Genomic DNA, 26,939 nt, shown 5'->3' on the forward strand with positions numbered 1-26,939 from the left:
CTTCTGAAGGGAATTTCAGTAGTTAGCAAATAAGCCTGGGTCTAATCTGCTTCCGTTTGCAATCATTTGAAAAATGATGCTTGGCAAACAGCTCTGCGTGGCCTTGGCTTCAGACGGAGACTGATTTCTCACACCAAGGAACAGGGGAGTCTGAGAAGTGCATCTGCATAACCCAAAGCAACGAACCAGCTCTTTTTATTCTTGTGACACGTTTGCAAACCCTGCGACTATGGCAGGGCCGGCTCTGGGAAAGCCGCTTTTCCCGCATCGCTACCCAAGGGATTGAGAAAAGATTGTCAAAGACGGGGGAAGAATTGAGGGTTTAATGCCCCTCCTCCTCACCGAGTCTTTCCCTTGGCTGAATAACTGGGTGTCGAACAGCCTCTGGGACTGGTGATAACCCATTAAAGCTGTGCCTTGAATTCCTCACTCATGTCCTACAACCCTGATGGAGGGAAGAAGCCTTCCTAGTACCTGACAGCAGCTGCCTGAAAGGTTTCAGCTCTCTGACGGTCGGACCAAGATAGTACTGACAAAAAATTATCTGACAAACAAGGAACAGCAGTGACAAGAACACCCGGCTTCTTCACAAAACAGAGACCAGAGATGGTAAAACAAGATTTTCTCTGCAGAGTGGTGAGGGTCCGGGCAGCCTTGCCAGAGCTAAAGCACCAGCAGGGCCCCAGTGCTGCAGTGAACCCTGGCCGGGGAAACACTGATCCCAAGTTTGGGGGAGCCAGGAAATCCCCTCGCACCAGCGAACTCGCTCGTCACACTGTCATCCCCCAAACGGCTTTTCGCTGGAGCCCCTGGTGAGCCTGTCTCCGTGCTGTGCCTCCTGCTCCCACTCCCCTGACCCTTAAAACACGCACATCCTTCGTTTCCCAATTTAGACAGAGTCCAAGCGCCAGGCTCTGCCTCGCCGGGGGACAGCCCGTGGGCTGGCTGCGGGGAAGCGCTGGGACTCGCCGGGCATTACGCTGCTAATAATAACACGGCTGCTCGGGGGGTTATCTCCAAAAAACGCCTGGGCTGCGAAGGGCAGCCTTAGCTGCTGCCGTGGGCATCCTCCTCCGCGGAGCAGCAGCCCCGGCGAGCGGGGCGGGGGGACACCCCCGGCGAGGACGGGGACAGCCCGGGGGGCTCTTACCAGGTACCAGACGCCGAGGATGATGGTGCCGGTGCGGACATGGCAGCAGAGGCAGCAGCTGTTGGAGTAAAAGCGCGCCCAGGGCGAGCTCAGCATCTCCGCGGCTCCTGCGGGCTCCGCGCCGTTCCGCGCCTCTCACCGCGCCGCTCCGCGGAGGCGGGACGCGGAGCGGGGCAGGGGCCGGGGCCGGGGCCGCCCCTCCCGGCGGGCGGGACCCAGAGCGGAGGGACCCAGCCCAGACGGCGGCGGGAGGGGGTGAGGTCCCTGCCGGTCCCCCGGTGGCGGCCGTGCCTTCCGACCCCGCCGTGCCCGGGAAGAGAGAGAAAGCCCAGAGCAGCGGAGCAACCGCGCCAAAGCGCGGGAGGATTTTAAAATACTAAATCGAGGAGATGCGGCGAGCTGACAGCCTGGTCTCCGCGCTCCCCGGCATGTCGGGGGGGGTGGGAAAGCGCCATTCTCCTGGTGGTCCTGCCCACCCCTCCTCAGGCAGGGCCGCTCCTGGAATCAGCGTGATGAGGGCGAACCCACGATGGCACTTCCTTAGCAAAGCTTCTCAAACCTTTACCGGCACACTCCACTGTAAAGACAGATAACATCGTAGGAGATCACGGAATGCCCTGGATTTGCCACAAATTCTGAAGCCATGAGCGTTTATTTTCTTTCACAGTGCCCTCCTAATCCACTCGCAAAGTCGCTGCTATTAAGGAGGCTGGAATCGCCTCACGTAACTGATACACATTGACATTAACCTCATTGACACTACCTGGAATTAATGCCCTGATGGTGGTGTGGGAAGCAGCATTAGGAGGAAGGACACAGTGCTGCGTATTGAAGCACTGGTGCAGGTAGAAGCTAAACTTCCTACCAAGCATCAGACTTTTTCATAGTCTATTATTTGAGATTTGTATCATTCTCTACAGAAAATAACGGAGAAAATTCTACCGGGAGGTCTGTACACATAGTCTGACCCTAAGAATGATTTATTTACTGCCATCTGTCTTGGCTTCCTACCAAATCCCACAATTTATCATCAAAATGTAACATTGAAAAGTACTCAAATGTTTCCCTATATGGCTGCTTTGGGGCTCTTCTTTATTTCGTACATACATCTGCAAAGAGCAGGAACTCCAAGATAAAAGCTAACTTGGCAAGGAGAAACATTTCTAACTATGCATTATCCCTACTTGTAAAGCCACTATAGTAAATTAAATTAAAAATACCTTAAGTAGGAGCTTTACATGACCTCTGTTCTTAGTTTGTCCTTATAAAACTGCCAGGGTTTTGGGTTTGTTTATGGGTGGGGGTTTTTTGTTGTTTTTTGTTGTTGGAAGTTTTTTTGGGTGTTGGGGTTTGGTTTTTTGGGTTTTTTGGGGTTTTGTTTGTTTGTTTGTTTGTTTTTTGTGCATAAAGAGAAAAGCCATGAGGCCCTGAATTTACAATTTTGGCTAGATTATAAGCATAAGCCAAATACTGCATTTTGTATTTTCAAGATTCATATTCAAAAATGACACCAAAATTCTAGTAAAATGAAACAGCCATATTGACAAAACAAATATTCCAGAAACCAAAGGAAAATCACAAACAACCTGGTCTGGACTATCTCACTGGTAACCTTGAGAGACCAAGACAGAAGGACTAAACTTGTATGTATGGCTTGTAAGGGTACGGGGAAGGTAAGAGCATCTCCTTCATTAAGGTTATCTGACCAAGGACCTGATCTTTTCAAGGGAAAGGGGATAAGGGGGAAGTGATAAACAAGGACACAGACCTTGGGGACAAGGGACAATGGAGACAATGCCAAAGACCAAAAGCCTCTGGTTACTGATTGATGGGTCATTGAGGAGTTTTAGGGGCAGCTTTGGAGAGAGTCACCTGGATTTTGTGAGTGCTAAGAAGGGGCGAACAAGAGGAACACAAGGATTTGGGATATTCAAGGGGAACCTGTGGGACTCTGCAAAATTTAGGAAGGAATGATGAGGGGAAGGGGATCAGGAAGGAGCAAAGGGGGGATCAGGGAGAAAGGGGTATAAAAGGGATCAGTCGTGTGTAAAGTACATTATTGGACTCTGCCCAGTGCCTGATGACCCTTTCTTCTTAAATCCGTCCTTACCCGTCTCTCTGTGTGCTCTCACTCTCCACACAGCATGTGTGGGGGCTGCAAGGAGTAAGTGCCAGCTACTGGGGGGACCAGCATGAGTGAGGGGAGCGAGGGGCTCAGCGCCGGTGGCTGAGTGGGACCATGGGTGCCTGGGGCTGGCTGCTGGGGCGTGAGAGGCTGTACCTGCCCCAAACCGTGTGTGTGTGTGTGTGTTATTTGCTTGCAAATGTCAAGCTGGACCAGGTGGTCTGTACTTAGGTCTTCTGCAAATCCTACATGCAGGAGGCACAGCTGAAGGCAGCACCTTGTCTGTGGCCATCTGCGTTGGTGTCCTGTGCCTGCAAACAGGAGAGTAGAAGACGCGTCTATCAGCCCGGGATGGGCGCAACAAGCTGGGCTCCAGCAGCCAGGCAGGAGGAACCCTGGAGGCGGCAGCCATGTCTAACATCCCCCAACGCAGCTCTCATCTCTGCAAGGAGAAATTAACTGCATGTCTTCTTTTGCTTATGGTTTCCCATCAATGCCTTTCATCTGGATATCCTCAGAAGAAAAAGGAAGGAAGAATGAGAAGGTAGACACTAATTACTTCAGAGTAGTTTCCTGTATAATTATTAATTTTCATACAAAAAGCCTGATGGGAAAGACCAGGAAGCATCAGGTTTTGTATCACACTCCTGATTTATAACCAACTCCAGAAGTCCAGAGAAGTGTAAATCACAGGCAGAGTTTAGAGAAAGGATGAAGTCCAATCTGCTCCTTTCTATTTTTATTTCTGTGGCATAGTATGTACTTTGCAGATGGAAGACCTAGTCTCTGCCTTGCAGCATTTCTAGTCTTCAGCTCCCCTCAGCAGCTGACCATGCACAGCACAAGCACTGCTGTGCGCTCGCATGGAGCCCCACCGGCTTTGGGGACACCCACCCCCCATCCCTGCTCACTCCCCTTGCTACCAGCTGTGGAGGCAAAGACATAGCCACAAACAGAATTAAAACTAAAAGACGCAAGGGGCAGTAAAAGGGGGGGGTGGTCACAACACGGGTTACAGCATGAGGTTCACTGGGCTCCACAGTACAGCAATTTTCCATGCAGGTAAATGGATTCTGAGAAGACATTTTGGCCGTTGCAAGCCAAGGATGCAGCTTTCTCTGCAAAACCTCATCCAGGGGAGAATCTGCTTTCTTGCCTCAGCTTCTGAGTGAGCCCTTTGGAAGGAGGATTTGCTGGTGGGACATCGGCACCAGGCAGCAGTTTCTGCCAGAGGCAGTTGCTGGCACCACGTTGGTCTCCTCCTTCCAGGCCTGACCACCAACACAACCCCCTCGCTGCTGTGTGCCCCTCCACTGGCAGCGATGCCGAATGGCATTCGGCAGCCACCACTTGGCAGAAGGAAACCCACTTACTGGGACTGTTACACCCACCTTTAAAGGCCTTAGAAGTATGCTGTCAAGTGTGCATCCAGCGAGAAATTCAACAGCAACAAAGTGGAGACCAAGCCATATGAGGAGAGGCTGAGGGAACTGGGAATGTTTAGCTTGGAGAAGAGGAGGCTGAGGGGAGACCTCATTGCCCTCTACAACTACCTGAAAGGAGGTTGTAGAGAGGTGGGTGTTGGCCTCTTCTCCCAGGTGATTAATGACAGGATCAGAGGAAATGGTCTGAAGTTGCGGCAGGGGAGGTTTAGATTGGATATTAGGAAGAATTACTTTACTGAAAGAGTGGTCAGGCACTGGAACAGCCTGCCCAGGGAGGTGGTTGAGTCACCATCCCTAGAGGTGTTTAAGAAACGTGTAGATTTTGGCACTTCAGGGCATGCTCTAGTGGCAGAGATTGTAGGGGGTTTTTTTTGTGTGTGTATGGTTGGACTCGATGATCTCAAAGGTCCCTTCCAACCATGAAGATTCTATGATTCTATTCTTCTATCATTTCAGAGCCTGAGTATTCCCACAGCTACAGAGCCACAACCACAGCCTCCGCAGTGCAAGCCGCCGTGCCATTCGCTTTGCCTTAAATAACCACAGACTTCTAACAGAGGTGGCTGTGAGTCTGTCATATCTCATCTTACACCCAAAAGCAACCAGAATGGTGGAAGATCATTTAAGATGTAGCAATGACAGCTTCTGAACTGGAAGACACCTGAATTTTAACAAGGCTGCTAGAGGTACAAGAAACACTCTGGGTTATTGTCTTTATACACCAGACTTGAAGAAGACCAGTACCACTGCCTTGCTCAGAAAGTGGTGTAAACACAAGTGAATAAACAGCCTGCTCGGAAGCACTTCTTTTAGTTGTGCTGAAAAAATACATAATCTTTTCAGTGGGATCCAGTCCCACCTTCTGCCTGTACTCACAGTCCCCAGCGATGGTGGAGCACAGTTCAATTGGCCTTGAATAACTCAATTACAGGGCTACCCAGCATTGCCTACAGCACATACACAAAAGGGCATCTCAAGGGAACCACGTCTTCTGCTTGTAGGATTAGCCACTTGCTCCAGAGTGAGCAAAGAAGTTGTTAATTGTTTTGTATTTGGCCAGGTTAAGAGAAGATAAGGGAAGGGTTAAACATTGTCTAGAAAACAAGGTCTGGTATTGTCCTTGGGCACAGGGCAGTGACCATGTTGGGAAATTGGGATTGTAGTAAAGAGTGATTTTAAGAGTCCAAGTTGTTCAGCTCACTTCAGAGCCTGTATTTCAGGATGGCTACAAAAGATTCAAGGGCTACAGAAATATGTAATGCAAAAAGTTTAAAAAGCACCTGTGCTTTCTAAAAAAAGTAACCCCCCAACAAGCACCTGACACTATCTCTGCCACAAAGGCTGGCCAACGTGCAATGAAATCCGAGTGCTGCCACAGTTCAAAGGGGGCTCAAGAGGTCATTCATTCTCCTGGTTTGTGTAATAAAGATCAGAGTGAGAGCAGTATTTTTCTCCAGCATGTTATAACTCAGGGTACATCTTAGAAGCCTATAAGAGAGTGATTGCAATGACACAGCTTGGTGTGCAACCACTTCCACAGAGCTAGTCAAATTCTCATGTTTCTGTAGCAAAAAATGGACAACAAATTATTTTATCTTATTTTTTTTTCTTTCCCTTTCTTTTTAAGTTCTGTTTTGGCCTTTAAAAAATTGTTGAGAGAAATGCCTGGACCTTTTTAGCTCACTTCTGGGATATTTTGTCATGATTTACCTTATAGAAGATAGTGATTCTAATCTCTTAGACAACTGGTATACTTAACACTTTTCTTTCATGACGATAAACTACATTTGCAACTCTAGCTCCCTGGGGCCACAGCTTCATGATTTCTGATTTCAAAAAATGTATAATTAGAATATTTTGATATGTTGCCCTCGTAAATCAGAAAAGCCAAGAGCTCACATGTTCTCCAAGAAAAAGCTTGCCTTACTGTCTCCTTCCTTTTCCCCTTTTCTGACTTGAAAGCCTCTCAGTTTTGCTGTGAAGATATACGACTCAGAAGAAGGCTGGTGAGCTCTGGACCACACTGAGATCCAGCTCTTCCTTTTTTCTTCTGGCCTTCCCATTCATGCTAGCCTCGCAGATTAATTTTAACATTTTGAATGAGAAGAAACCATCTGTGCTGCATTCACTAGAAACCTCAAAACCAGGGTAGGCAATTATCTAATTATTTGCCTGGCAGCAGATTTGCATTTTGGTAACATGTGCTGGAGGCCTTTCTCCAGTGTCAGATACACCATGCTGTCCAGGGGTTGGGGTCTCCTGAGAGGCATACCTGCTCCAGCATGGAGTGCCACCTTACAAAAGTACATGCCCCATCATGTCCCCAACAATGTCTCCTACCACGTGTCTCTTCCATTTCTCCTCAGGTGGCTCTTTTGTGTCCCTTCCCTTTCTTCTCTCCCTTGCCCCTGCTCTTCTTAAGCACAATGGCACAGGATTGCCACAGGCTCCTCTCACTGAAGTTTCGGCGTGCAGAAGGCATTGACACTGGAGTTAGAGCCATCTGGCATCTGACCAGCACAGGGCAGCGTGTCCTCCCACACAGGGCACCCCTGCAGCCCCCTTGTACCAAACCCCTGCAATTTATGCCCAATACGTTCCACCCCTAGAACTAGATGATGGAGTCAGCACTACTACAAATTGAACATACCCTTACCCTGGAGTCCATCCCTCCTCCCTGCTGACCAGGCTACAGAGGTTACCACCCTAACAGACCAGTGCTAATGCAAGTTTGACTGAAGATGACTCGTATTTGTTATATACATACCAACTCATGTTAGTGAAGATGCTTATGAGATGAATACATGAAAGTAAAGTGTATAAAGTCAAACAGAGTCCGAAAAGTACATCTAAAGATGGAGTACGATGTGTTAAAAGCATGTTTATTCTTTGAAACTTGCTGCCCTGCAGCATTTCTATACCAGTAACCAGTACCTTCGCAATAAATAAAGAACATCAATTCTCTCCCCTTTTACCTGGGGTAAGTCTGTGAATTTTTATAACAACTTTAGCTCTCCCAGCTAAACAGAGGTAGGGAACCTTGTGCCCCACCTTACACCCAGGGGGTGGGAAGAGCTTTGGATTGTCCCCTCTGCTGGCTCAGCATGCCTGAAGACACTGGGAAGTGGAGACAGCACCACAAATCCCGGCAGCTTGCTTCCAACCGTCATCAACCAAGTTGGTAAAGACAGGTGTCTTGTATCCATCTGAAAGTCATCATCTCTTCCTCCATCAGGGCAATGAGCCGTTTAGCACCTTGTATCCTAATAAATTCTACTCTACCATGAAGTCTTCTCCAAGCCTTTTTGATAAACCTCACTTAGACACCGCTTCCAGTCCTTTAAGTATGCTTATCGCTTCTCTTACTAGTGTGGGGGTCTAGCCAGTTTTGTTAAAGCCTTCACTCCTCAGATTCAAACATCCTGGGATTTATACTTGACCTTTTACTACAGCAACCTAGTGGAAGGTCATGCTTGGAGGTTTTCTGGCCTTTTGGCCTGAACGCTTATGCTGGGCGCAGTATTAAACTGACTGGTACAGATGGGTACACTTTATCCATAGTCTGTAGCCAATTATAGAACATGAAATACAGCATACGAGGAGGAGATGGAGCTGTTGGATAAAGAGGTGGTCGTGTTGCCAGCAGCGTCTTACTGCTTGCCAGATTGCTTGAGCAAAGGAAATCTCAGTGACAGTTTTTAATGCCTAGTTGAATTTGTGGTCAGAGAGGCCACAGGACTTTGATTGATGGGAGAGGCAGACCTTCTAAGAAAAGCTAATATACATCAAATAGTATTTACTTCCTTTTAGTTCCATTAGTTAGATTAGTTAATGTTTAATTTATGGAATCATTTGAGCATGGCTCAACACTGGGAACATGGCCAAATTTTATTCCCTTTTTCATTATGTGATTATGGGTTTTCCTCCTCCTTTTTTTAAAAACTTGCTTTTTTTTTTTTTAAAATGTAGATATTCCCCCCAGTTTTGCTCATCGAGCATGTTCTGTTTACATATTTGTTTGGATTTTTTTTTATTACGCCTAGTAGAAGCCATGATCATTTTGACTTTTATTAACAATCTCACTCTGGTGATAAATCATTTTCTTCCATCCTATTGAGAGCCAACACTGATCTTTAAGTACAGTCAAGAGGAATTAAAACAACACATCTTCCATAACTGTAATTTATTACTGCCTGTAAGTTACACAGCAAATGCTTCCCAGCTTTGTCTTTTTAGATGCTAGTCAGGTTTCAAGCAGTAACTCATCACTTTACCATGAGCCTGCTTAGATTTTCCCCTAGTCCGTGTTGTTCTTTAGCATGGTAAACACCAAATACCCAAGCTTTGAGTTACCGCCAATTTTAAAGCAACTGAATAGCACCACCATCATTACTTTGAGTATCTATGGAGTTATTCCTCTTTTCCTGCTCGCTTCCAAGTTTGCTGGACTCTTGTGCAAACTCCAGGGCGCGCCATCCAGTTCTCATGGGTGCTCACTGCAGGCAGAGGTCTGCCACGGAGCTTTACAGAAGCTTCCAGCCTCACCCCTACTCTTTTTTATCTGTGCTAAGAAAAGCGCTTGATTTTCTCTTGGTGTCACATCCTCTGCCAATTTACCCATCTACTGCTTGGTACGGAGTCACCAATGGAGAGCACTTGCTTGCCAGCCAAGCCTGAAGAATGTGCCACAGTAGCTGGTGGCTTTATACCATGAAAATGCCAGCTGGGTTTGCCCCCTTCAGCATTCTGTCCTGAATCCCCTCGATGGTCGACTTGCTGAGCACACAGTAGGGATTCAAACACAGTTGGCCAATATTTGCCTTTTTCTGCAGCCCATGGGGAGGCCAACTGCAAGTAGTGTACATGCAATGTAACACCTCTCACCGACACTGTATATATTACAGGTCCGTGGTATGTCCTTCATGAAGTACAGAGATACAGCAGAGATGGATTCGTTACTTCATGAGCAAGGAAAACTGTTCTTTCGGGTGCTCTTAGCGCAGAAAGTTTAATTGGATGAAGTTTGTCCCAGTTTATAAATCTTTTGTATGTATTGGGAAATGCAGCTAGGAAAATTAGATCAGAATGAGATGGAGCCACCAGTACCAGGTGTATGTGTGTCGGACTGAAGCTCTCTAGTCCTGTATATTTTATATTGTCTTTACTAAAGAGTGACAGATCAAGGCTGCTAATGTTCTTCTAATTATAGAAACCAAGGATACTCTTGGCTTCTCTTTATCATATGCTCCTCCAAATGTCCAAAATGTCCCCTTAGGATCCCTCATGCCAGAAGATTGATAGTTTAAATAACAATCCTAGTGTCTAATCCTTCACATTATAGCAAATAGCATCATAAATACCAATATCCATTCTACTGAAATAGGATTATTTGGCAACTGGCCCCCAAGTGCAGAGTAAACATCACTTCAAAAAGCACACAAATACGTCACACACACATACTGCGTTCTGCTGTGTGTCTCTATGTAGGGTATCAACATAAAGTATATTACTGTGACTATAAAGCATTTTATAGGCATGCACATCTGAACATGTTTGATTATAGTCTGAAGCAACTTTGGGAAATCCTGATTGAGGCAATGCTGCAGAGATCTTCCAACTCACATTGGTATTCAGTAATGGACTGGTAAAAGTACAGAGAAAGTTTAACTGCAATAACACACAATTCTAACTCGTCATCTCTGTTGCAACTCAGTGTCAAACATCTACGTACAAACCTTGGCAATACAAGAGGCTTTGGCATGGCACATGGAAACCCCATCTCTGCAGATCAGAGCGATACGCGTGTGTCACTTCGGAGAGCAGCGCCTCCTGTTCCGTACTGACTCAGCATCTCACCCAGCCGTGTTTTACACCCTCTTCCTGCTAGAGCTCAGACAACAGGCGCTGACTTGGGATTTCAAGTGCTAAATTCAGCCTGAGGTTTATTATGAGCGTACCTCAGTGCACTTCCCATTTGTGAACCGATGAACATTTGGACAATGTTTAAAACGATTCTGAATCTGAAAGTGCTCTGAAATTAAGTCAAACTTGTTGGGGCGGGTGGGTAGGTGTGTAACAGCACAACGCCGTTTCTACACAGCCTGCAGCCTCCTTATTGCATGCTCTGCTACTGACGTACCGAACGCTGTTTGCTCAGCTTCTCAGCATCCAACTTCCTTTTTTGACTCTAACATTTACAGTGGGACTTGATGATCTTAAAAGTCCCTTCCAACCTAGACGAGCCTACGATTCTATAAAAAAACCTGATCACCAACGTGACATTCTCCAAAGCCAAACTTACTTTGAAAAATGCAAATCTGCCTTTTTTTCCCCTTCCCCTTTGATGTTTAGTGTATGTGAGCCCTTAAACCACCTAACTGCCACGTAGGGCACCTTAATATTTACACGCTAGTCAGCACCCCTTGGTGAGAGTTTTTACCACGCTGATGGAGATGTCCTTAAAGCCCTGGCAGAACACCCTGCCGATAACTCACCTCATGTGGGGCAGGGCTGAGCCGCTGGGCTGCCATACATAGAGAACACAATTCGCAGTTAGGAATTCTTCCCCCAGTCAACCTGTCAAAATACCTTCCTTGAGGTGGGCTGCTCAAGAAGGGTTTTGAACAATTAAGTCTAAAGAGTTTAAAGCCTGAAACTGTATCATGTCCTCCATGCAGCAGCAACACAAAGCAGAAGTAAAACATTTTTTGAAAGGCAGCGTGTGTTGCTCTCAAGAGGTGTTAGCGTTACATTAAGTCTTTACATAAGAAAATGCGTTCCAGCCTGAGGTTCTCTGGCAGCAGAGAGCAGTGAATCCCAGCGGCATACTAGCACAAAGTCAAGATTTTTAGTGATGGAATCATTAATGCAAAGTGAAGCACTCGCTTCAACACGTGTTGACCTTGTGCTGCACGACAGACATCCTGCCTGGAAGTGAGCAGGCAAAATGCTGCTTTCTGATGTGACACACACGACTCCCGACCTCAGCTTTCCCATAGCCTGGGATTCGGATGATGTGACTACAGAAATCCAAAACACACGGCACTCCTTGGGTATGTAAAACCCGCATGTTTTACATACCTCTCAGTCACCAACATGCCAAAGCCTGGCACCTTTCAGTTACGTGCCTCTGTCACAAAGTACCTTTTATATTCAAGGTAGTAAAAGCGTTTTAATCATTACAAATCCAATCACTAAATCTGCTGTTCTGCATGCCTACTAAGGACTTGCAGTAAAAGACACACTCCGAAAACACCATACAGAAGTTCCGCGGTTAACAGCAGGCTGCATGACTTGGATGACTTTGAACCACATCTCTGGAGTATATGAATACGAAATAGCACAGCATTGATTTTCCAGCTCGGTTCTACCAAGTGCTGAGCACCCTGAGCCCACTCCAGAAAAGCACTTGAATGCATTTTACTACTACTACTGCTCAAAAGCATTCAATCCCTAGGTCAAATCTATGTAACGTTATTTTTTCCTTATTAAAAAGACAAAATTTCCTTTTTCTTTTTTGAATTTTTTTTTTTTAAATTCAATCATTACATTAGTTCAGAGCAGACTGCTCTTTGGACCTCTGTTCCTGGAACCTGCAGAAAAGAATTCCACCAAAAAAGGAAGAAAATATTTCAAATCTCTACTAGGATTAAGACTTTTAAAAGTTTTAAAAATAATCAGCCAATCATGACTGTGACAGGAAAAAAAAAAAAAAAGAAAAAAGGAAGTTATCTACGAGGCGGGGAAATCCCCACGTTAAAACCAACTGTGAAAGTCTTGTGCTTAAAGTAACACCGATATTAACGCCCCTCCACACGGGCCACAGACTTGACTTACAGCAGAGGTGCTGGCGAGGCAGCTGGGGTAGGAATACCACCGGAGCCCCACCGCAGCCTCAGCCTTATTTAAGGGCTCCTCTTGCCCCTTGCGGAGGTGAGCCAAACAGGCAGCGCAGGACGGGGGCAGCTGGCTCTGCTGCTGTAGGGTGGTGGCCAGCTAGGCTGCGAGAACGCGCGAGCCACCAGGCAAGCTCAGGTTTGGTTCTTCTTGCAGTGGCTACTCAGACGGTGCTGGCAAGCCTGGAGAAAGAGATTTACCTGAAAAAGTTTCAAAGAACTTGAAAGACTCCAGCTTTCCAGCCAAGCTAAAGGCCAGGGTAACTAAGACGCAAAACTGGAACAAAACCGTTGCTGTCAAATGAGAACGATGCTGGCACGGCAGAGTTACTTGTACCGTGTCACTTGAAATAGGCACCTGAGGGAGCTCCCCCATCCTGAACTCTCCCTGGCAAAACTTGGTTGGGCCAAGATTCAGCCTTTTTTTCACTGAATTTACAGGTTTTCCCCCCCCACACCATCGGAAGAGTAAATACTGATGGATTACATTCTTCTGTAGTTCAGAGGTACCTAGACTCTGTTGGTGGCTATGAAAAGTTCACTGTCTAACACTGCATGAATCTAAAGCAGTACAGTCATTGAAGGAGAACACACGGACCTCCCAAACCCTCAGCCAAATGTCTGGTGAAAACCACCTTGAAAAGTCCACGCGGGATCCGACTGACAGAAAATACAACTATTGAGACATGTTTTATGCATACCATAGAAAAAATCCAAACACTTGTGGGAAAGCCAGGTAGCAGTCATGTGGAATTTTACAGTAGTCTGTGCTTTCTAGTCATAATTTTACTGCATTCATACAATATGGAAGCATAACCAGCCAGGATTGGACAAAGTGAAGCTTTAAAGCAAAAACAGTTTCCCTAATTACATTTTGATGTTGGCATACTTCAAGCTTAATCAGGAAGGGATTACCTTCAAAGTCTGCCTTTCAGTTTAAAATAAGGAAATAAAATATGAACCGAGAATGAAGAAAACAAGAGTTCCACCACATGCTACAACTCTGAAATACCTCGGCTCCCAAGGCACGGATTATTATGGATACATGGAGCATCACCTATTCAAGCAGCCCTTCTTTTCCCAGGTAAGACACTGGTACAGCCACATTTGGGAGCTCAGAGGAAGGGAGATGGAGCCTGAGCTCCTCTCAGCCTTCTGTAAGGCAATTCTTTCTGTTTTCAAGGCAGTAAAGAAAAGCTTAAGAAAATACCCAATCACAGTATACACAAAGAGGAAATTCAACATAGCTGTTCATTAGTAAACTAGCTAGCTAGCTAACTGAGAGTGGAAAATTAATTAATTTGAGCTATACATAACTTTAAATCGGAATGAATTAACTCTTACATGCCAACTTAGAATCCAGCCTGTAGCTCTTCATAAATTGTAATGACAGCTTCAGGATCATCTTTTTCGCCTTCGGAAAGATGTTGCCTTGTTTTTAGTAAAACCAGGGACCATAAACCAGGAGAAGCCATCAAATTGATTTCACATACGATTGCTCTCTGCTCATGTAAGGACTGGTTTTGGGTCAGATCTGAGTTTCCAACTACAGCAACTTCTTGAGAAACCCCCTTCTGTAGTGATTTCAGGCATGGCTGCAGGTATTTCCCACATACAACAGCAGCCTGCGTGCATGGGAGAAAATCCAAGGTGACCCATCTTTCATGATGCCTTCGGAGGCTTCTGAGAGCAGAGGCAAAGCTGGTACGTCTCCTTGGATATACACTCAGCCCCTCCACAGCAGAGGGACCACCAGTTGATACAGCTCCTCTTCTTTTATCTCACTGGCTAAGGCTCAGAAAGACACTGGTCTCCAGCCCCGCACGCCTCTTCAAAAGACACGTTAAAGCCTGGCTGTCCAAGAACGAGTGAGAGCCAGTATCACAGCAGAGAGGAGCTCTCTTCCCTCCAGAGCTTCACTGGCAGATGTAGCTCAAGGCACAACCTGCCTTCGTCAGCTACATCGATAAGGATGGTTGAGTTTAGTCATGAAAAAACAAGCTGTGGGCAGCCTAAGTCAGAACGGCCTCTGGAAACAAAGCGCTCAGTAATGAAGTATTTGGTTTAAACTTCATCAGATATTTGAAATAAGGAATCACTTAACTCCACGTCAGGGCCTATTGAACAGCTAAATGGAGACATGGTGCGTGTGAAGGACTTGCTGTCCCTGAGGAAACAGGGAGCCGTCTTGAAGTAGTCAGTTTTATGAGTTCATTGTGGGGATCCGGTTCCGAGTGGTCCACGGCCTACCCTTGCCACGGACTGAATTAAAAATACCAAGCCAAGTTAAGAGGTCACTCGATGCTACAATTAGCACAGAAAATGTACTCGCTTTGAGCTGCAGATGTTCCTTAGTGTGTTTTATTAAGAGCATTGTATGAAACCCTGAAACCAGGAGTTTTGTGTTAAGAGTTTTAAAGGCATTTTTCCTTTCTAGAATACACCAAAATTAAAGACACCACAGTTTCAGTAAAGAAACAGATTTCCAGTGAACCAGAAGCCTTCAGCTTGGTACAACTTACCAGACATTTAAAAGAACAGTTCAACAGTTTCATAAACTGAAGGGACGCAGTATGGAGACTAGACAATTTTAGCAGTTCAACCAAGTTTCACAAGGAACATTCTGTGAACCACCAATAGCAACATGCTGTTGAGTACAGGAAACAACGATTTTCCCCCTCTCCCCCCCACCTTGCCCATCTGACAAAAATACATGTTCTCCCACTTTGTTCCCACCATCCCAACTACCAGCAGTTCTTAGTCCTGCAGGGGATAAAACCCGTGGTGACCCCACACTACTTTCAGGTTAAGAACTACTGGCCACGTGGCCCTTCCTGGTCCTTCCCCCCACCCAAACTGACTCAGCTGATGCTCTTAAATGAAGCAGTTCACAGTAAAATAATTTTAGCAGTATCTTTTAAGTAGTAATTCAATTATTTTTTTTCCTTCCATTTACAGCAGAACAATGAAGAAATCTTTCAGCACTGGCCTCCAAAGCGGAAACTGTCCTTCCCTGGTGCTCAGTGCTCACTAGACCGCGACGCACAGGTACAAGTGGCTGTAAGAGACTTGCAATTTATTTTTTTTTTTTTTCCCCCCACAAGTGAAATCTTGACTGGTAACCGACTGGAGTCATTTAAAGGCAAAACAACTATGATTAATAATAGCCGAAAGTCTGCTTAAACCGTGTATTCTGATGTCTGCGCTTCTCAAAGGCCTTATTCACAGGACAGTCCCATGGCTAGGAAAGATTGGTAAGGCAGTTTCCAATGAGATACAATTCAGTTACAACACAACAGTACTAGAAGTATTTCTATAAAGTTTGAAATGTTTTTAATATGTACATTCTTTCTTAGTAAATATTGAAGTAGTGCTTTTCTCTTGCACTTTTTTCTTTAGACTTCTAAAAGGGCTTCAGAAATACAGTTTTCACCCCCCTCCAAACCACTGCACAGTCGTTACCTTCGTAACAAGCACATATGAATTCTGTACACCTCTCCCTCCCCACAAAAGAAATAAAAATATGCCATGACTATCCCATTACACATCATCACAAGTTTAAATTACACATACAAATAATTCCAGAGTATTTAGAAAAAAACCCAACATATTTGATTTATGAAACCATTCCATGCATTCAACAAGAAAAAGAAAAAAAAAGAAAAAAAGAAAAAATGATTAAGTTTCTTTAAACGGTGTTTTCTCTTTCTATCCAAGTACCAAAGTCTGGATACAGTGTATCATTAAGACTAACCACTGCTTGAGTCCTAGAAACATGACAGTACATAGATAACCGAGTTTCTATTTATAGACAATATGCTATACAGTTACTACCTCTTTAATGAATGTCAAATAAAGCAAGTTTCACTTTCTAAGACGTTGAAACTGCGCATTAAGAAAACAGTAAGAGGTGCTGCTAAATAGGTAACAACATTTTGGAAGGAAGGCTATGTATTTATACGATCCTGCTTAGCAGTAGCTGTTAATTAGCAGGGTTCCTATATTGTTAGCTAGTTTGTTTCTTTTTTTCCAGAATGACAAGCTATTCAAGAGCTAGAGCTTACTAACCCAGAAATATCACAAATTTTATCTTCAAGAAGAAAAAAAAAAAAAAAAAAAAAAGAATTTATGCAGTGAAAGCCTTTGGGGGCAGTCTCTCTCATTACATAAAATCTTCGTATTTCCTACAAGAGGCTCGTAGCACAACATACAGATTAGAAACAGACATTTGGGACATACATTACACACCTGAACTCAAAGGGTATTCTTTTTAACCTTTGCTATGAAGACGACATGTAAAATTATAATTTTATTTACACGCAAAGGATTCTGCACGATGTTGTAATATCCTATTTTTTGTGTTTGCCTTAAGATACTCCTTGAAAAGCTGTACTTCAGCTCTAAATTTATTTTACATGAATCTTGACAGGTATCAGTCTCAGGCATTACTCCCTCCCAGTAAATAAATCAATACTGCCAATACGCTCAATTTATTTTAACAAATCAATTCAGAGTGTTCACATGTTCCTGACATACAGGGGTTAATACCCGTGCAAGTTAGTATCCATTTATTAGGAAAGCTCTCCCTTAGCAAGGTGCATTTTCAGTACGATTAAAAGCAGGTTGCCGCATTAACTATTCTTGCCTTGCAACGCTGTTGAACTGCAGCCAAGTACAGTGAGACAGTACACGGTTGTTGATCAGTACCACGTGTTACAGCTGTTAACAATTCTGTTTGTGCCACAAAAACCAGAAGTCGGTCATTTAAAAAAAAAAAAAAAAAATCTTGGCTCTTCTTTACCTGAATTTACCAGGTGATGTTAATTACCATCCTTATCAAACAAATTTTTGTAAAGGCTATTTACAGTGTACATGGCCGAGCATGCACCGTACAGACACAAACACATCTGCCAGTTTGATACCATGTAATAACACAGTGCCTGAAAATGACAACACATCTTAAACACCATTTTAATTAACAGTTTCAAGCGGGAAATGGTCTTTATTTTACAACTGCTATACTTGCATGAATTTTTATTTTTTTTATATAAAAACACTAACTCCTGTCCAGAAGTCTAGACACATTCTACATACTACAGGTTAAGGCAGTAAAAAAATGTGTTCCTGATAACTGGTCTTGACAATGTCAATTAAAGCTGTCTGAAGACACTCCAGTTCTCCAACAGATCTTTGAAATCCCAAATAACTTTCAGAGTTTCAGTAATAGAGAACAGAACAGAATTGGGTCTGGCAGAACAGAATTGGGTACGGTAAGTTAAAAAGCGTTAAGGGAAGGGAACATTCGATTTCAATTCATTCCATAAGTTTAAAAGTTGAAAGGATACAGTTTTAGATGGGAGTTTGAATCAACCAAGAACTGTAGGGAACGAAGGAGAAAAACCAATTTTATGCACATTACTGCATTCTTAAAAATATACTGTTATCTTCAACAATTCAAGTAAGGTAATAGACATTATCAAAAATAACTTCATGAACCATACTCAAGTTTCAAATCACATTCTCAAACTTTTAACCCAAAGCAGTTTTATTGTGTTAACTTCATATAATAAACCATGAAGGTCTGACTGTACAAATGGTTAATGATTTGCACTTGTGATTCCTGCAATAGCTAGCAGGCTTGCTAACCAACTTACTGTAAAGATATGGCAGATTATGTATTTAATCAAAGCACTTTGATTTAGGCATGAAACAAATTCAAATGGTTGACATTCTGTGCTTCTAATGCATCACTCATAAGAGAGGCAAGAAACACCCACTATTGTACAGACAATTATTTTTACAGAAAACCCTTCCTTGAAACCAATCTTATCCGCAGCTGTAGATGAGAGTATAATCTGTTGTAAACAGGGCACTGTGTTGTAAAACCAGTTTTTTTTAATTAAGATCTCTCTCCAAAAGTTGGAAAAACAGACTCTTCAGAACGTCTTTCAAATGTAGCATGTTCTGTTTGCTATATCATAAAGTTACTTTCCTTTGATTCCTTTTTAAAGATGTTTGTGTTCACAGCAGTTCTGTTTTTAAAAATTGTTTGCAATTTATATAAAATTCTGTACATGTTCACAAATTATTGCATAAACAGCATAATCTTCATGACAGTATTCAGCAACACATGTCCATCTCAGGAAGTTCACGTTTCTCTTCTTGCTTTTTTCTTCTTTTTAACTTGTTTGGGGGATTCCCAGCTTTCTTCAGACTTTGCTAAAAGCAAAAAATAACTACAGTGTTAGGACTGGGAAAGTTTACACAGAATTGACTTCTAAAATCTTGGACTGTGCACCACATATTACTATGAAGTAATTTAGAACAATCAACTAGCACGATTTTTGAAGGAGAGTTGCATTTACCTGCATCTCCCAAATAGTCTAATTTGAACTGCATCTAAACCAACATTTGCTAATTTCAACCTACTTTTTTACACCACAAAGAGCGATACACAACAAAGGTCACTCGTGTTGTAAATGTGTTATTTACAGTAGGCTCATTACTATTTTTTGGCTAACTGGAAATAATATACATGTACACAATTGACATTACTTGTTCACTTTTATATTTAGTGGTTAAAACCAGTGTGATCTGATAAGTGACACGTCAGAAGAGTATTTTTAAAAAACAATGAACTACGTACAGATGTGGTTACATGGAATCCATAATCAAATAAAGCAGCACTATGTTATTTTATTAGAACAGACTGCCTTAAAACATGCTGGCTGTCAGAAGTGGTAAATCAGGTGAAGTGTTTTATAAGCTGAACATAAGAGATGTTACTTCAACTGCTGAGGCATGAATCAGTCACAAAAGCCTTCATTTTTAGAACCAGAACAAGAAGTTGCAAGTTGACACATTGACTTGAAAGATTCTGTTGTTTAATGTATTCAAAACCAAGAAGCTAACTAGTGCAGACTATAATTATGAAATCATATAGTTTCTTCTGCAGTCATTAAAAACTGGTTTAGTACTTCAACACTTAGCCAGGAACTTCTTATGAAATGTCAGTATTCAGTAATCTCATTAAAAAGTAATTCAAACAACTTTTTTTTTTTTTTTTTTTTTTTTAAGGCAATGCCTTTCACACCCTGACTTCCCTTCTAATTCTTCCGGGTTACTGGGTGAGTACTCCAGTATAAGCACTTTTGCTGACTACAACAGAGGATGCGTTTGACTTCTATGGGCACGGCATATTTTTAAAAAGCAATATACCTGCAGTAGTTAAGCCCAACGTATGTGCTGTTAGGCTACAACAAAAGCAAGTGCATCACCCAATACCTTTCTACTCCCGTATTAGCAACTGTTTTCCTTCATACTACATTTCATGGAAGAACATGGAAAAAGAAGATGTTAATGAGCTAAATTGAGAAGCCAAAAAACCCCCAGCAGGTTGAAAACTGAATTGCTTATATTTTTTTCCAAATTTCTGGTAGCTAAACATCCTGCCAACTGCTATGTCAGTACCCATCTGTTCCACTGAAGACTCGCAAGCAGACTTTTGAAACAGTACTGGCAGAATTACTTAGTCACAGCATGGAGCTCCAGTCCTGATGGTGAAGAGGACGTCCAAATGTCTGTTAAGGACTGGACAGGGCCAACAGATATTTTCAGTCACTCAAGCATAGAAAGCCAGTTTTTGCTTATAGTGAAAGCACATTTGTCAAAGTACTTCAATGAAAGCTAAAATATGGCAAGATACATAAATGAAACATGTAGTACCTGATATGCCACTCTAAATCCAAACCTCAGGGCAAAGCATTCTGACTATAGAGGCTCTATGGAAAAAAAGTACACCGTGAATTCAGACGAATGAATTGTACCGAAAGACACTTACTCTGTGGAGGAGGCACACTGTTTTGCTTAATATTGGGACTAGAAACATCTGTCTCTTGCAGCATCTGTGGCACTTGGGAAGCGATCTTGTCAGAATCGCTCTCTGATACAATTACAGATGGCTCAGTAGAAACAGCAAGCGAAGGAGCCTCCTCAGGCTATTTGAAAAACAGAAAAAATAAATCCAAAAGTTTATTAAGTCATACAACAGTAAAACATTCTTATACAGTGTTATTTTGGCAGTATACTTAGCAGCTGTTGGAAAGATGGCATTGAAAAATTAAGCCAATATTAAAAACCTTCAACATTTTGAATCAAGGCTGCAAGACTATGACTGCCATCTAGTGCCAAAACTTTTAGCTGCAGACAAGCAAAGATAAACCACACAAATTCTTAAAATATAGGACATGCAAAGCAAGGGAGAAAAATCTAAAAAGTACCGAGATCCTAAAAAGGTTATAGAATACGTATTCAGAATAGATGAAAAATGGTGACAAGTATGCATTTGGTTGCAAGGCAAACAGGCAAGCTGTATAGGTCCAGGTATGCAACCCAAAAGACAAAATAAATCAAGACTTTTATAGTATTTAGAAAGCATTTGCAGTCATTCCTACCAACTGCTCATTACACTCTGTATGCTTATAACGGCACAACAGGTATTTGCGAGAGCAAAAAGTATCTCAGTGGAAACTTCCGTAGGAAGAACTGCCAAGTGAAAGATACTCCTAGCATTTTTGAATTATCCAGTCTAGTTTGAAGGTTCACGCTACAGAGACAAGACGTAACTGTCGCTTACTGTGTAGCACTTACTGCTACTGGAATTAAAGTACAGTAAAACAGAAGTCAAAATGCAAAAAACATTTTGACATTCCAATAGGAAAGTCAGAACATAGAAACCATATGATCGCACAGCAGGTGACCTACTGACAAAAGGCTTCAAATAAAAGTGCATTAGAAAACAGTGCTCGGTCAGGCAAGAAACCCCAAACTTCAGGATGTTATTAAGAAGTCATGGCTGTAGTTGTAGCACACCAGCCAGGACCTGGAACTATCACCACAAAACAGCGAAGTCTACAGCCATTGATGGGGATGTACACAGATCCTACACTGTAGTTGCCAATTTGTACTGTGTTTCCATCATTGTAATGTAAGCATCTCAAAAATTTAGTCAGAATACACAAAAGAGCAAAAAGATAACTTTTTTTTTTTTTACTTTTCTTTTTCATCATATCACACTGAGTAAGAAGTTAAACAGCTTTAACTAAAAAACCCCAACACATGCATTTAGAGGGTAGCAGTTCCCTAACCTTTTATGAATAGTTTACTGTGCCCTTACATATCAACTGAAACAAGCTTTTTAATAACTATAATTGCAATATTTCCTCTTAATCTACTGAAAATAAGGTAATCTTGAATTTTTTTTTTTTTTTTAAATATCATCCATGCTGATAAAACGAATTCCCATCCCACAGGATCTCCAAGTTTAGCCAATTTTAATGTTGTTTTGTCTACTGGTTAGCAATCATCAGCTACATAAATACGTGAACTCTAGCAAAATGCACGTGACCTCTAAAACAGAAGGAGGACTTAAAGCTCCCAGTTGTGCAAGGGAGCTGACTCAGGTCATGGTATCATACTGTTGTTAGGACAGAGTCACTCTCCACCTGCAGGTAAAGCAACTCAATTAAGATTTAACTGGCATACAGCTGTCTCAGGTTGACTAACAAAACACGTTGCAGCTTGAATACTAAAGCATGCAGTATTACTGCAACTGCAACGATACAGGTACATACAGCATTATCTGGACATTTTTCCAAATACCATACTTGTCTGAATTCTGGATGAGGGGAAGCAGATAGTGGTATCAAGCATTAAGAATTGTGTACTACTCTTCGCTAGGATATTCTGTGTTAACAAATTGGTTCAGAAAGGAAACCTGAAACAATGAATAAAGCTTATTTGATAATGTAAGTAGTTATATGCATAATTCTACAATTTGTTAATGAATTACTGATTTGTGAAACTGTTACAAATGAAGGGTTTCCAAAGACATCTCTTCATTTAAAACCTGTGCCTGCTGGTAAAATGCCAAAGGTTTCCACACAGCCAATGTATAATACAGGAAAAACATCATCACCAGATTAAAACCAGAAGTCTTCAACATTCAGATGTTTCTGGTCTTTACGAGGATATTCTGGATAAGAACTTATTTGTACTGTAAGATCAGTTTATTTTTCCTCATATGTGGTTCTCATGTTTTGGAACATTTCCTCAAGCCTAGATTACCTACCCTGGAAACTTAAGTCACCCATTTCACACATCTGTCACAGACTGTTTCTAAAACTTTTTGGAACAGCCAAGTCAAACAACATCAGAAGGCATCTCTGCATGTGTGAAATTACAATAAAGCCCAATCTAATGGCAAGGAGACTTTAGATAAAGACTGATACACCATCTGCATTGTCGGATACAACAATTCACAAATTGTCCTTTATCAAGTCCAACTAACCCCCAGGGAATGTTGTTAGTAAGAGTTTTGTTTGTCCTTTTCCCCCACACCAAGTTTAATACAGACTATGTCTTGTTTCACAAAATGGCCACTAACACATCTATAAAGGCACATATATGAGCAGACTGAATTTAAGACTCAAGAGTTAATAGGAACACTCGAGCCCCCCCCCCAAAATAGTGCACAGTGTAGGTCTACATCAGCGCTGATGCCATCAAATCACCTAGGAGGTTTGGTATGGTTTTAAACACTAAACAATTGAGCAAAATCATACTGGAACTGGGCTATTTTGGCAGTGCCAACACCTCGACATCTCATGAGAAAAAAAATAAGATATCTAACTACAGATCAAAAGAATCATTACATTCAGCTGGAAAGTATCTTTGAAATCAATTTATATGTCTAAACAAGAAAAGCTAGCCTTTTGGGATGCACCAGTACGCCTCTTTCTAGATGTCATAAAAACCACCTTGATGTCACAACCCAAGTATGAATTTTCTGTCTACATGTTTTCAACTGTGGCCTCCAACACAAAAACATGTATTTACATTTAAGTTTTTTAAAAAACACACACTGCCAGGAATAAAGCTACTTGCACACACAGGCAGATGTCTTTTTCAGATACAGCTTCAAAAAAACCTACAAAAACCAACTTTGCACTAGTCAGAATAGGCAGCTGTTGCTAACCTTGAGTAAAGCTTAAACTGAACCTAAATTAAACAATTATAATAAAAGCTCTACTTCAATGTAGGATATTTAGAATAAGCTAAAAGTATGTCTGAATATGCTTTCCAAGGCACGTGTTCTCAAATAAACACTTTCTGCACTTTTTCTTTGGTGATCTGCAGCCTCTTATAAAAGATTCCCTATTGATACTTTCATTTGAATCTTAAGACCTACTACCTTTATAAAACAAATGCTTAGCAATTAAGAAGTAAAACTCAACATTCTGACAGATACTCTGTTGTACCAAACTGCTGTCTCACTTGTATTGTTCATTCTTTATGGAACACAAAACCAATACCACTAGAAGTATTAAATACTTTACTTCTTCCCACAACGCAATGCTTGTAGGATAACAGTATCTAGAAAAGCTGCTAGTTGGAGAATGATTAAAGAGAATTTGTATTCTCTAGAATATTTGTTTCAATTGTGAGCTGAAGCAAACAGTCGGTTTGTGAATTGTTTCAAATAAAAACTTTTCTCATTCAGTTAACATTAAGCTCAGCACAGTCATTACAAATCAAATTTAGACTGCATTTAAGTCAGAGTATAACGGTAGTAACACCTCATTCAGTTGCAATGAAACAGTAAAATATGCTATTAGTCTTGCACTCAAACTTATTAGTTCTTAGGTTTCCAGATTTCAAAGTTTTAAACTATTGCTTAAATATTTAAACAAGAAAATAATTTGACAGGCATGAAAGTGACCACTGATTTAGAAGATACTGCTTTTCAGAGTAGATATTCCTTTTAAAGCTCCTAACCGACCTACATCTAAAATTCAACCTCTGTCACCTTTATATTCATAAGCATATAGCCTGGAGCAGTATTCTTACTGTAACCTTACCGACACAAATTAACATTTCAATGGACTTGGAGAACTTCCAAATCAGAAATTGTAACGTAAACCAAATTTTGTATCCCTACCTTAGCTGGTTCACTAGTACTTATGGTCTTCAAGGAAAAAGCTATTTCCTGCTGTGGTTGAACTTTTGAGGTATCCTCCTGAAATTCCTCTCCAGCTTCTCTATCCAGTTCTTCAGCATCCTACAAAAAGGGGAAGTGGGAGGGAAAAAAACAGAGCCTGTGTTTGCAGTAAAGTTCTGACTCTTCTTCCCTGCACATCTGTTTTGTTGCCATAATCAGTTTCTATAACTAAGAAAATCTATCTAAAAAAATAAATCTGTGAGCTAATATTAGCCCATGCTAACATTCAAAATTTATAGAATGTAACATGAAAATACCCATAGAACCCAATAAAGCCCAGAAAGTAGTACTAGTCATGCAATTTACTAACAAAAATCCCAATCTCTGAATGAACTGTGCTTCACAGTCCTGCGAAATTTTAAGGATGTAAAATTAAAATGAAGTTACTCCAAAAACTTGGCAAAAGCATCACGATGAGACTTGACTGCTCTCAATTCTGTGCTTTGTTACGAATAAAATGTTTTTAAATGCAAGCTCTGCATGTTAACCTGTAAAGGTTTCATAATTTTTTTGCCATTCAGTTTAGTCTGCCATGATGCTGTAAAATAAACCTCTTGCTACAGAAACTGAAAGTGTATCCAAAGCATCTGAGAGTCTCAACCTTTACTCCTTAAACACTCTCATGGTGGAAAGTTTTCATTTTACATGAGGAATTAGAGTAGTTACATTAGTTTACAGCACAAGAAGAACCCTGTAGCGGTGAACAGTACATAGAACGCTCAGTCTAGGTCCTACTACATTGGTCTCACATTTTAAGCTGGAAATACCTCTGGAAAATCGTTCCTTCACTTTTTTCCCCTGGAACATTGTGAAAACGCAGTCTCACAGCCTAAGTGTGTTGATGCTTGACAGGAAAGAATATATGTTGCTTTACATCTAGCTCTGAAGGTAGCTTCCACTGCCCTGACAATCACTGAAGTCAACAAATATGACTGTGAACGCTTAAGTATAACCAATGAGAAAGATGACGCTGTTTAAATGAACATGTTCAATTTTCAGAGGATAAATATACAAATTTTAAGTGAGTCTGAATTTGGATTGTCAAGTTAAATTACTAAACTGCTATTACAAGGATAACTTATCTGTGATATATTACCAACCCCTCCCCGCCAAATTTTCCATAAAAATTTAATACAGAGAAATTCTCATCTTTAAACTGTTGATCTCAGACTGATGGACCAAAAGAAAAAGTAACAAAATCAGAATATGGCTGGAGCCCAACGGGAAGAATAAATGAATTTGATTATGCTGATATGGACCATAGGATTCCATTTGACATATACAACATAAAAGGCAGCTCACAGGCAATGGGGAAAAAAATAAAATTCAGAATGCACTCCACAACCATAAGATCCATTCAAGACTTCCACAAACACCTGTTAACCATAACCTATTAATCTTGCCTTACATTTACAGTCATTACAGATATCAGAACACGACAGATTTCAACTACAAAAATGGTGTAGTCCTGGTACTCTGTTTGAATTTGCCTCGAAAGAAACACTGCAAGCTGACACAAGCATCCACCTCAATATAGACAACTAAGAGAATTCTATGTAATAGGAATTTAATCTTTTAAAATTGTTTCAATAAGATCTCAGACTGAAAACATGATAATCATAAAAAGTAAATCCAAAGCAAGAATAACACTTTCCCCTTCCCTCCAACTGACCTAGTCCGATTCAACTGAGCACTTAACATTTTGTAAAGAATGTAAATTATGAATGGCTGTCACTACAAGCAGAAGCAGGACGTATTCTGAGCATGAGCTATTAAAAGCTTTAAAAGTACTTGTTTTCATCTATTCAAACGTGATTCAATTGCCAAGCGAAGTGCAATCTGCTTTTGCTATTTTTACAAGTCTGTTTCAGTGTAATTCCTCAAAAGCTATTTAAGTAACACAGAAAACCCCAACCCTCCTCGGTTTGCAAATACTACTTACCTCATTCAAGTCTGACTCACAGAGTAGCTCCACCTACTGAGTTCAAGGCGTTGATACTTACCTTTTTGCATAAATCAAGCTACAACAGTACTTCAGAAAATTACTACGATCTCATAGAATCATACTTTAAGACAGCCTAAGAGAAAACTTCAATTTCTCCTGTTCTCCTAGCTAACTACGTCCCGGCAGCTGTATTTCAAAAGACAGGAGGAAAAGGCTTCCCATGCTTCCTCCTGAAAGCATCCCTACAATACAGAATCCTAATTTGTTATAAAATAAAAAATTCAGGATAAATACTTTCCACATATTCCATGCTTTCCATAA

The 26,939-nt window shown here is 41.8% G+C and overlaps 2 protein-coding genes across 3 annotated transcripts in view; both read right to left on the minus strand.

Moving 5' to 3' along the window:
- The window catches only part of LAPTM4B (lysosomal protein transmembrane 4 beta), a 62,802-nt gene extending 61,452 nt beyond the window's left edge, over positions 1-1,350 (minus strand). The window contains exon 1 of the mRNA XM_054190023.1: positions 1,151-1,350. Coding sequence (XP_054045998.1) covers positions 1,151-1,246 — 96 coding nt within the window. The 5' untranslated portion in view covers positions 1,247-1,350. The remainder of the gene's footprint in view (positions 1-1,150) is intronic.
- A 14,575-nt stretch (positions 1,351-15,925) lies between these two features.
- Positions 15,926-26,939, minus strand: part of MTDH (metadherin) — a 35,028-nt gene continuing 24,014 nt past the window's right edge. The window contains exons 11-13 of one of the 2 annotated variants that reach the window (XM_054190021.1): positions 24,614-24,733; positions 20,456-20,612; positions 15,926-18,834 (exon numbers count right to left, since the gene is read on the minus strand). In XM_054190021.1, coding sequence (XP_054045996.1) covers positions 18,764-18,834; positions 20,456-20,612; positions 24,614-24,733 — 348 coding nt within the window. In that variant the 3' untranslated portion in view covers positions 15,926-18,763. The remainder of the gene's footprint in view (positions 18,835-20,455; positions 20,613-24,613; positions 24,734-26,939) is intronic. The other variant, XM_054190022.1, reaches the window with a different exon arrangement.

Source organism: Rissa tridactyla, chromosome 2, assembly GCF_028500815.1.
Source record: "Rissa tridactyla isolate bRisTri1 chromosome 2, bRisTri1.patW.cur.20221130, whole genome shotgun sequence".
Classification (NCBI taxonomy): domain Eukaryota; kingdom Metazoa; phylum Chordata; class Aves; order Charadriiformes; family Laridae; genus Rissa; species Rissa tridactyla.